At 32.3% G+C, this 12,682-nt stretch overlaps 1 protein-coding gene across 1 annotated transcript in view; it reads left to right on the forward strand.

Moving 5' to 3' along the window:
- The window catches only part of LOC149486752 (uncharacterized), a 72,562-nt gene extending 64,376 nt beyond the window's left edge, over window positions 1-8,186 (forward strand). Inside the window, exons 5-6 of the mRNA XM_089697858.1 lie at window positions 4,962-5,193; window positions 7,211-8,186. Coding sequence (XP_089553984.1) covers window positions 4,962-5,193; window positions 7,211-7,299 — 321 coding nt within the window. The 3' untranslated portion in view covers window positions 7,300-8,186. The remainder of the gene's footprint in view (window positions 1-4,961; window positions 5,194-7,210) is intronic.
- Window positions 8,187-12,682: the final 4,496 nt, after the last annotated feature.

The raw sequence follows: 12,682 nt of genomic DNA on the forward strand, positions 1-12,682 counted from the left end.
GAGTTTCCCTTTAAGCTGAGAAGGAAGAAGATATTGAAACTCTGGCTGAATTTTTTATGTCAATGTAATCTTTCTGTAGATTGGTATCTATCTATGACGATTTATACAACCTTCTAATTGCCTGTGCAAAATACTTCCTGAATAGCACGACCAACTTTTTCCAAATAATACAATAATTTCTATTATTTTACCTCCTGAACATTCAATTACAATTCGCGAGCTCACCCGTAAAATTACCTGAAAATCTAACAAATTACCTCCGCATAATTAGAGATCGTTCACCGCCTACATTTCCTTATAACCTTATATCCAGGAATAGCTACCAGGTACTATGTAATATATTCCCTCCAGCCTACAATATTTCAAAGGAAGTAAATACATTTCACTTTTTACGTCGACACACATCATGCAGCGGCATTTTACCTCGCTCTACTCGTAAAATATTCACCATTCACCAGACGGAGGTACTAAAGGAACGTTCCTCAATGCGTGTTACGAAATTCTAATAAAAATAACCTGAGCCCCCGTTCTTGCCTTCGTTATGTATGAAGTTGTTTTGGCTGATTGCATCTAATTATAACATGTATGAATTGAATTACAAGGATGGAGTGAATTTTTATCAACAAGACCGCAAAGGATGTATTATTTTATGTTTGAACTAGATTTCCGCTCGCGGCTTCGCCCGCGTTTTCAAAGGAAAAGCCGCATAGTTCCCGTTCCCGTGGGATTTCCGGGATAAAACCTACCCTTTGTGTTATTCAAAGTTACCTTCTATATGTGTGCTAAATTTCATTGTAATCGGTTCAGTAGTTTTAACGTGAAAGAGTAACAAACATCCATACAAACTTTCGCCTTTATAATATTAATAGGATAGAATAGCTTTCAGATTAACAGAGTGAGGTTTTTCAGGTGACGTCACTATGATACAATTGAACATACTATTTACTTTGCCTGTATCTCTATTCCTTCCCGAACGCGAATCTTTTCATAGTATACTCATTCTTATAATAAAAAATCTAGTAGAATGGATAAACGTTCCATTTATTCATTTTTGAATGAAATGGATAAATGGAAGGCTTTTAATAAAATCTAAAACTAGCTTTTGTTACTTCAACGAAACCATTGTGTATAATAATCAATCGTTAAAAGTATTCCAGGTATAATAGCAATACAATCAGTTTCCACCGACCTTATAATTTTACCGCGTCACTCAAACCATTTTTCTTATTTTGACGTGTTAAGGAAATTAAAATTGTACACGTCGCGGTTATTAATATCCGACTTTGTAGGAAAATATCGTACAAAATGTAGACAGTTAATAGGATTTATATACTGACATAAATGCTTTCTTAGAAAACGTTTTTATTTATGCCAATTTTATTGAAAATAATGCAGAACCACTCGACTTCTGTTGCCTATATTGTGGATGACACTCGATCATAACATTTAATATTTTTGATCTGGCTTTGATAGTTTGAGAGATATCAAAGAATTGATAGGCGCGATATAAAAAGTAGAATACAATGTTCTTTTAATATAAGTAAGTTTAATTTAATATTTCTAGAAGCTTATTCGATTTTTTATCCATACATAGGTAACTTATTTTGTTTCTCCAGGCGTGGCATTTAATATTATTCATCTTATATAAGAAAGTATTTAGAAAATATTAATTAATCCTTAACAGATATAACCTGATTGAGTGTATAGATCGGTTGTAATAATAAAATAAAACAGTATGAGGTACTGAAGTCCTCGATCCTTTGAAATAAAGTTTCTAATTACGAATTTTATAATTACTCTCAACCCTTTTACTTTTAGCAGATGAAAGGAAAAACGTGTGATTGACATATTATTTAAAAGGTTTACAAAATGTACAAAACATGAGTTTATTGTTTACGAAACATTATTAGCGCCTATAGCCTTTTGCACGCCTCATAAGCGAAGCGTTGAGGTGGGTACTACTGTCACTTCACGCAAAACATCTGATTTTTCAAACTTAAAATGTCTTTATGTATCATACATTGCACTTGTAAGATAATACATACACACACATATTAAGAAAAAACACTATTTTAACGTTCATGATATTTTTGATGTCATTTTTGTTATTTAAACTAGTTAAAAAACAGTTTAAAAAAGTTCTGTCTTGGACGTCCGTGTGTCTGTATGTGCGGATCCTTTTTCTTGTTAACACGATAGCGACCGAAATACTTTACTAATCGAGTCTTGTTTTTTCTCTTACGCTTGAGTATGCTCAGGAATAGAACCCTTTCATTTTTCAGGGTCTGATTCGATGTGGTTTAATTGTTATTAAATAAACAAAAATAATAATTTTAATAAATATTTATTAAAAAAAAATTATGAGGCGTGCACTTTTGGATTTTCCAAATTTTTTTTACCAGTTCCTACCACATTTTCCTGATAAGTTTAAACAATCTCAGGGATACAATTAAATGATATCTACAAAAATAAAAACAGAAACATATTTCAGAAATTAAAAGTAACCCTCACAAATAATTATACCATACACATTACACATGTCTAAGAAAGAGCTCAACTATAATGCTTATCAAATATACATATAACACCTAATCAAACTTGTACGTAAATGTTAACATCCAAAATTCTTGACTCTAACATTATGAAAATAATGTTTTAATAATGGAAAGGGTCCCGGCAACCCAATAAAGGAAATTAAAGCCAAAAAGCAATCACGGTTGTTAGATTACGTTTTGTAACCTTTAATAAATTATTTTCACAAATCATCATTTGATTATCTTTTCAAGTGATAATGAATGTGATCCTGAATTATTAATCTATTCGGAATTTGTAATGAAATTTTGAAATTTCAGCTTCAAACGGTTCTATCTTTAGCGTTTTAATTTGGATTTGACATTCCAATGGGGTATAAACAAAATAATTGGTATTAACAGGGTGTTCTTGTTTTAGAAGAGTCAAATTGTAATTCTATTTAAAATATATTTCGTTATTTTATAGAGAGATCTCTTCGAAATAATATTTTTAGATATATTGCTGGTTAAGAAGATCTGAATAAAAAATAGATAATATCGCATAATCAATAATCATATTGATTTTAGGTGGAAGTTATTAATCAACAATAATCGACTTGTAAAACACGATCTATCATGGCTTAATACAATGACAGTTCAGTGAGTAATACTGTTAGTTAGTAACGTCCATTAGCTCGCATTTATTACAACACTGGATTGTTTGTTAAACCACTAATTTATAGAATTTTGCTTCTGTAGAAACTTGTTAATAATTACCTCACAGCGCATGGTAAGGAAAAATAGGGGATGTACTCATTTTTTTTATCTTTAAAGTGTACGATTTGTACTCTTTGTGTCTGATTTGTATAATTACAAACAAATTCGATACTTTTACCAATACAACAACCTCGGTTGTTGTCTCCACCATATCTTTTGCCAAGTAAACATGACCTATTACTAAAATGTAAATAGACAATATGTAATCTAACAATCGTTACTTAGACTCTGTAGTCTGTGTAGTCTGTATTGGTACTGTTACCACAAAGATAAAGTTTACGCAGCAGAACTCTACCTACAATAGTCTGTAGACCGTCTCCAGATTTGTCCAGTCACCAAAACCCATTAAACCATTAGCCGCATGCACGGACGCAATTGTATCTGACCAATGAAGCGGACTTCCGATCCTAATGGACCGGATATGGCTCGCTCGAGTGTAATCACTCAGAGACAGACTAACTTGAGTGATTTGTGGCCAATTAGTTTCATTTGCGCGTGGAATTCCAGTTATTCTCTTGATTTGGCAATGTCGTCATATAATTATGTAATGTTGTAATACAATACTGTTGATGTAGCAGATCTATTGATGATATTACACTCTGTAGATTGATATTTCCAATTGATTACATTGATCTGTGCTGCTTGAGTGAGTTTTGTGTAATATGGTACGCATATCGTATGAGCTATGAATATTATCTATTACTTAGCCTATATAGATATAAACTTCACTAATTATCACAAAAGAGAATGGTTTATTCAAATAATCTAGTCTCAAAATAGTGGTTCGAATTGTAAAATTATTTTTGAGCCACTTAGTCCATTTATTAATATAAGAGCAAATCATCCACAAAAATTTGCTAAAATGAAAAACCTTCCTTCCTTCTGAAAGCATCACACGTCTATACATATAGAGTTTAATATGTTTAACAACTTACTTTACTCCTATTACAACTGTTACCAAACAAAAATATACTACGTATACGTATTTATATTTGTATCAATAAAACCCATTAGTTTGTATACAATTTTAGTAAACCGTTGGAAGAGTGTAATCGCTATAAATACGTGCCGTTCTCGTAGTCGTAACGCTCTCAATGTGACAATATAACCGTGATGATATTGCATTGGCTATAAAGATAAAAATAAACAATATTCTCTTTGTACGACCATCGAATTAACTTTTAGATTTCCTGAATGTTATCCGTCGGAAACGATATAAGGGTAACTATGGCTTGACTTCTATGGAATGGAAATGGGTATAGGTGTTACCTTGGATTTATTTTTGTTTACATTATAAGTTCTTTGTATTTTAATAAAAACTTTATGATGTACTGTGATAGGACCTTAGTCCGGTTTCTCCACTTGTGTATGATAATGTACTTAATAGATATTTAACACTTTTAATCGAAACAGATCATAAGGAAGTTGTAATATCATTACACAATATTACAGGTGTATGAATATTATAATTCGTCATTTAGACGGTCATAAAGATTTTTTTTTCATTACTGAAATCAAAGATGAATATTGAATTTGACGGGGACAGTTTTCTAGCGTTGTAGCTGATCGATAAAAAATAAACTGTATAATCTATTTCTCGTATAGTCACTTCCCATAAAACCTTAAAACTTTTGTTATCCCTATGACCTAATAATCTTCTTGCCTTCTACCCAGGACCCAGTAATAACCGGTCGCACTCACGTCTCCGGAGCGGACGGGGACGGTCTCCAAGCGTCCTGGCGGACCCTCCACGTGTACCCGGACGACTACTCCACGCACCGCGGGTATCTCTCACTCGAGTGCCGCGCGACCGTGCCCACGCGCCCCGAAAACGTGCGCAGCATGGCCGTGCGGCTCTTTGTAGCGAGTCGGCCGCACATATCGTCGTATATGTTAAGTAAAAATAGTAAGTATATTATAAATTATAATTTTAACAGTAACCTTGTGTAAGCTTTGTGAAGGTTGCAAGGCAGATGTAAGCTTGGCGGTATGGCTCTTTGTAGCGAGTCGGCCGCACATATCGTCGTATATGTTAGTGTGTGACTTATAAATTCTTGTAGTCAGACAGGCCTAAAGATACAGAAGAAGTAGGGACGAAGTTAAAATAAAAGGCCTTCTTCTATAACTTAAGCATGGGAGAATACATCTCATACAAACAGTTCGACGAGGTTGTTCACCTATTTGCCTGTGACCTATCAGAGAAACAGAAGTAAATTACAAATCAATACTACAAAAGGACTAGTAATTCCCTACAGAAGGGAATTATACCACTTATATTATTTCCTACAGAAGAGAATTATACCACTTTATAATATTTCCTAGCATTATTTTTATTCATAATTGCACATAAAAAGTCATGAAGCCCATTCAGTTGAACTAGCTGTGCTTTATTTATAAATATGTTTAAAACGAGCAATATCCTTTTCATAATCTAAAGATAATTATTTATAATACAAATTCATCTACATGACTCATTCTATTTCAAAAAGAAAATCCCTTGTTGGTTTGAAATATTCACGATAAAATCAAAGATCTGAACCATACACAATACGCTGCCAATAAATTATGTATTACAATTTGTTTCATGTTTCGATCTGCGCTATACAATTCCTAAAACAATGAAATCAACAACAACAAATCGTGTGGTCGTTGAAAACGTAACGCTAATGCAGTATAAATAGCATCCAATTTCCCTTGATGATGCCTCAATTACAAACGCAATTATACCTGCAGGAATAAAAAAACACACCGGTTGTAAAATTAAAAGCACTATGCTCTTTAAACCCGAGAGACTAGACTTTACGAGAGCTCAGGAAATTCAACTCTGTTATAACATTTAAATATGACGACAATTTCAAGGGAAAAATATTATAATTATGAGATATTCGCGATAGTGCTTGGGGAATGTTTCACAGGGGTTCCTCTGCCATAATATTGTTTTAGGACGCTTTCTTGTCACGGTATTTGGCGTATGCCGAAAATACTTGCATTTTTGTTTGGCTTCGCACGTTGAAATTTGAATTATGCTCCAATATTGAACGTTGTGTAAAATTAATTAACTCTTAAGCTTCGCATCCATTAAGTAACATAATATTTTGTTGCCCATATGGAGCTATAAAAGCGAGCCACGTTTAATTTATGAAAAATTAAGTGCTGTTTTTTCAAGCTGTTTTCTTACAATATTGCTTTAAAGTAAAACTGAACATTAATGGACAAAATAAATGAAGCTGTTTTTTTATTAATTTATTAAAACACATTTTTAATGTTTTAATTAAAAACCCAGTTTATTAGATTAAAGAACAGCTATGATTCAAGGAAGTTCTGAAGCGATTTCATCATTCGTTACTTAAGAGCGTTAATATTGCGTCTAATAATAGATTCTGTAGAAATTGCAATAATATTAGTACTGATAGAGTTATTAAAATCGAATAAGGAAGTTATTAATTAAGTTAAAATCAGTTCTTCAGTATTTCATCACCTTATAGTACTACTGTAGTAGTTCACATGCGTAGAACTGTGTGAACATATACGCATAGCGTAGAATACTAACCAACTATAGCGTAAATTATACCAATAGGCAAAAAGATTTACACAAATTGTAATTATTTCCGAATAATTTTCATACTCGGCACGATCTGATCCCATACTAAGTTTTTGGTTATGTTATGGCAACCAGATGGCTGATAAACATACATCTATTATCTATAATTCTAAATAAATACTTAACCATATAGATAATAATTAATACCCAGACACAGAGCAAATATCTATTTTCATCACACAAATATTTGCCCTGGGTGGGAATCGAACCGTCAACCTCTGGCTTGGAAAGCAGGGTCACTACCAACTAAGCTAACCGGTCAGTCATTGTTCAATTTGATTATTTTATTTTCTGAATAAATAAAAATATTTTAATATTCCAGGTGCAGTATCAAGAAGTAGTGCGACGAGATACAAAACCGGTATGTGTGTATGGACGATATTTCTCTTGGCGAGAAGACTAGTGCCTTAACTAGTGAAGTAAATAAATAAAGTGACTGCAATGAATTATAATTGTGACGTTACGTGTTAAATGTATGTAATAATTGTTATTGTGTTGCCGTTACATTGTTTTTGTTTTGTTGAAGTGCTAATACCAGGGAGAGATGTTTGTATAACGTTTAATTTTATAATTATTGTATTCTAATGTAATATTTATGGTAGGTATTGCAATTGTATATAGGTCCGTTAGTTTTTATAGAGACGCCAGTGTTATATTTTTATTATGTTGTTTTTATAATTTATGGATTTGACACATAAGTTAATACAAAATGTAATTTGTAAGACCTTTAATAATTTGTTTCACACGAAATAGCTTAATTCATATCTGCAAAAAGAATATAAAATTCGTTTAAAACTCTACAAAGCTGCAAACGGCTTATATTATAAATACAAAATGTTATTTTGTAAAACTGAAAATAAATGTTACTGTAAGAACAAGCATTTAATTAATTTTCATCGTATCTCTGAAGTGGATAACTAAAAGCGAAATGAATTTTCTTGTTTATAAAATATGTTTTAAATATAATGTTTTTATGAATAGAAAAACGCGCACTGTCGTTGAAATGTCACAATGTTCTCTTACTTGGTATTAGAGCTTTTTGTTTTTCCTTCGCAAAAGTCATAATTTTACTATTTTTATAAATAACATAGTTCTAGTTTCAGTGTTTTATTTCCTTATATTTTAAGTACTAGGCCTTTCTATGCATTATAAATGCACATTTTTCTACTTTCATCGCGCACTTAATTGTATATATAATTAGTTAATCGATTGTATGACAACGATTAAATATATTGTAAAAATAATTTGTTGTAATGAGATGCAGTGTGATATTACTGTTTCTAATGTAAATAAATGTATGTGCCAAACATTTTATTTGTTCGTTTTATTACCCTGTTCATTGTAATAATATATCTATGTTAATAAAATTATATAGTCTGTATTACTTATAACTGCTAAACTGCTAAAGCTATCACAAATATTAATAATTAATCCAATGTATCGTGTTGTTAAGTCTAGGGTTCGAACCCCTTCATACGCTGAATATAATACGTATTGCGATGCCAAAATTATTATTTTCATAGACTATTTTAAGGTACCTAATACTATTATTATATTTTATAACTTTTGTAATTGTGCGTAGCTGTAATATAAAAAAAAAATCATTTATTGTTATTATGTTGGTTGTTGTTATTATCTAGTACACAACACAACACAATTTTTCTACCATTACTTATTTTCATAAACAGGCAACACGAAGGCATATAGAACGTATTTAATTAGTATAATTATATTTTCAAGGAATACACCTAATTAGAGATTCTCAAAGCAATTAATTAATTAAGATTTTCCTACGAATAATAATCAACCTGAAAAAGAAACCTCATCTTATCAACGCATATTTACGGTCTAAATTAAATTATAGGTACTAAAATCCTTATGGTTTTGTATAGTTTTCCTTTTGTTGAATTTCTGGATTCTGGATTGAAATTCTAAACAAAAGTGTGTGGCACTCGGGGACTGCCGCGGTAAAGTATTGCATAGCATGCCTTCAAGCCACACCTCCGCGCCCGTCGGAGTGGGGAGCGTGAGGTTTTTTCGTTACGGAATTTCTCGATTCAGTTTTTTCCCCACGCTCAAGGCCCGCGATAGAAGCTATGCAAAAACTTAAAAATCTAGGTAGAAAATTAAAACAACAGTTAACAGCATCATGATTTTACAGTTTCCTCATTTCATTCAACGTAGCGGAATTTATTATGGAATTTTTTGACATGCAAAACTTAATATAATGAAAAAGTTATATAATATATGTGTCTCAACGAGATATATGTTGTGTATACATCGTTTTGTTACACTGAAATAACTTTACTTAAAAAAATACCATTTAGGATAAGGTTTGATTACACAATAAATTCCATAAATACTATCAATGGTTAAACATAAACATTAAACATGCCTTGTTGCAAAGCCTTGTTTTCCTCAAAATATAGGTAACATAACAAACATTTTAAGACTCTGAATTTCTTTATTCTTCCCAAAATTGGTCAAAGTAAACCTATCAACAGCTTACATAAAAATTTCACCAAATTTTCCCAACTCCGGGCGTTAAATTTTTTTCCAGTTATTTTCTTCGAGTAAACGGGAGGCTGGCTATCATCCAACTTAATTTAAAGTAGCTTTCTAAGAACATTGTGTTAGATTTATATCTACAAGTTTGCAGATGCTCTAAATTATATTCTTTTGGTTTATTTGAACTAGCATTTTTTGGAAGTCTGGGAAAACATAATATGGAGATAATAATCTATTTTTACTTGTTATATATTATAAGGTACGTAACGAGGTGTCTGGTGGCTTCTTAACAAATAAATAACAATTTATATTAACTTGCTTGTGTCTGCAAGATCGGTGGTAAATGTTAAAAATATGTAATAACATTTCAAAAGTGCTTCTAGAAGAAGTCCAATAGAATATATAAATGTTTGAGTTTGATTTTTTAGATTTTTCTATTGCATACATTGGATATGCAGGTCGGAAAGCTTAAAGCTTTAAAATAATCACATTTGAAATTAAATTTAATTTTAGTTTACAATACGCGACAAATATTAATAAATCATACATACTCTTTGTCTCTTTACATGTCTCTATCTCTCTTACTTCTTTCATAATGTAAATTATTAAATATTCCTGTAATACCTACACAAAGAAAGAACGCTATTTAATATAAAAACCACTTCACAACAAAAGATTTAAAAATTTAAAATTATCAAATGATTAATACAAATTATTGTATAAAGAATTAACGGAATTTTAAATACACATTGAAGTCGGATTAAATACATTCATAATTGATACATTGTTCACATAAATTCCAGTCCGTATTACTCGCATTAATAACAACTTGTCAACAAACAATTATTGTGCTATAAAAATGAATTTACATGAAAATTATATTTGCACTTGCAATTTGTCACTTTTACTCATATAAAAATACTCTGAAATATATTATAGTTTTGAAATAATCAAAAATAGTTAAGCTGTGAGAAGATAAGATAAAAAAAGTAGTAACAATATCACACCATAGTCAAACACATACCTAAATCTACTTCGTGTAGAATCTATACTTAATATTATAATGCTGAAGAGTTTGTTTCTTTCTTTGTTTGAACGCGCTAATCTCAGAAACTACTGGTCCGATTTGAAAAATTGTTTCAGTATAGCCATTTATCGAAGAAGGCTATATGTTATAATAACGCTAAGACCAACAGGAGTGGAGCCACGCGGGTGAAACTGCGAGGCGCAGCTAGTAGACAATAATATTATCGTTAAAATCTTCAAGTGATACGTGCTATAACATGTGAGGTGTTTAATTCATGTAAAACTTTTAAATATGTAGATACATTTTCGTAACACAAATATTCACTTCTCTGTGTGTCTCTAGAACCATTCATTGACAAGTTTATCTATTCACAGATTAAAATATATGTATTTTAAATTAAATATCAACACAAATTTTTATATTTTTTTTATTAAATCTTATAATCTTACTCGTAATATATAAATCTGCTATATACAGCGTAAATGAAAATTTAAATCAAAAGCTTATAGTTAAATACTTGAATTTATTCGAAACTAAAAGGCATGAAATAACTAATTAGTCCTTTGCAACACTTTGAATCAAAGCTCACTGGGAGCAGCATCTGGTAAGAAATGTTTTGCTTTGCACAACTTATTAACAGAAATAAACTAAAACGAGAGGTGCAATGGAATATAGGGTAACGGCACCAGTGGTCAGCCAGGCACCAGTGATCAGCCTATTGCGTTGTTTATTGGCCATAGATATCGCTGTAATCAAAATAACCAAATCACGCGCACTTAAATAGAAGCTCTGTTTCGTTATGCTAGGCGTCCACTAGGCGGATCGGGCCGGGCCGCATCGCAACGCAAAAATACGCCGGCCTATGTTTTGTATGAAACATCGTCCATTAGCGACGGATCGGGTCGGGGCGGGCCGCAACGCATTGGCGGATATCGCTTCGCAGGCGGATTTCTGCCGGCGGTGCGCTGCGGCCCGGCCCGCCCCGACCCGTCTAGTGGACGCAGGCAGGCGGATGTGAGCGGCGAGCGTCTGTTAGATAAAATCCGCCTAGGCGGTCCGCCGCGCCCCGTACAGGTGGACGCAGGAGCAAACAGCGCGTCCATTAGAGACGGCCCGTTGCGATGCGACCCGCCCCGATCCGTCTCTAATGGACGCCTAGCATTATTGGTTCATGCATCACGCAATAGGAGCAGCAGGGTGTCAGGGGAGAGAAGTAAACACGTTCTTACAGGTGCTGTCCGCCGACAAGAGCAGAAGTGTCATGTCTGCAATATTTTTTGTTTCACGTGGTGCTCTTTTGAAAGGTGAGAAATAACATATTTTAGTATGAAATGTGATTGTGTTTTATAGATAATAACTTTATAGATTACTTAGAGCATTTAATTTTATGAAATTTGATAAAAAATATTGTTTTTTTACTTAAAAATTTGAGGGGCTGACCATTGGATACTGATTTTTTATGAAAGATCCAATGGACAGCCCCTGGGGCTGATTACTGGGATTATTCCTAATTGTTAGAAAACCCAGTGGTCAGCCGCATTTCAAAATATTTTTTTCAAGCGGCTGACCACTGGGCCTCAATCTGTGGTCTCAATGATCCAGTATTCAGCCACGATGTTATTGAAATAATATTTTAAGTATAAATGCGAATGTTTGTGTTTAAATCTATAAGTAATACTTCATTTTAGTTAAGTTTTACCTGAAATAATGGTATTCTGTGTATTCATATCCAAAAGTTATTATTGTTCCCTTTTTTTCTAGCTAAAAATGCCGCCAAGACAACAGTATCCTCCAGAGAAATCCTCCGAAAGAGATCCTCCTGTGGTTGATTATAATTATATAAATTGTGGATTATAGATACATCAATAATATTATAAACTAATATCGCTGATTTTTTTTAAAAGAATTATTGCTGTTTTTATGATAAATAATAAGAAGTTCCTAGAAAATAAGAAGACACAAAGAGATTGTAATAGTATGTTTAAAATAATATTTGTATTATGTGCGATATACATTTTTTTGTGCTAAGTGAATCGTTGCTATAAAAATGTGATTAATATAGTTGATTTTGATATAACATTGTTTATTTTGATCTCATAATTAGTTATACTTACTAAAGGCTGAACACTGGGTTCAACAAGGCTGTTTATTGGTTTTTAGAGGCTGTTGAGGCTGGGACACTGGGCCATTTTTTGTTTAAAATTAATTATATATTTTACTAAGAGAATTATTTTTTTTGATAAACGCTGATTCGAAACT

The sequence above is a fragment of the Colias philodice genome, chromosome 8 (assembly GCF_061535455.1).
Source record: "Colias philodice isolate Cphi_HAF_F1 chromosome 8, ilColPhil1 Martin Lab GWU primary, whole genome shotgun sequence".
Lineage (NCBI taxonomy): Eukaryota > Metazoa > Arthropoda > Insecta > Lepidoptera > Pieridae > Colias > Colias philodice.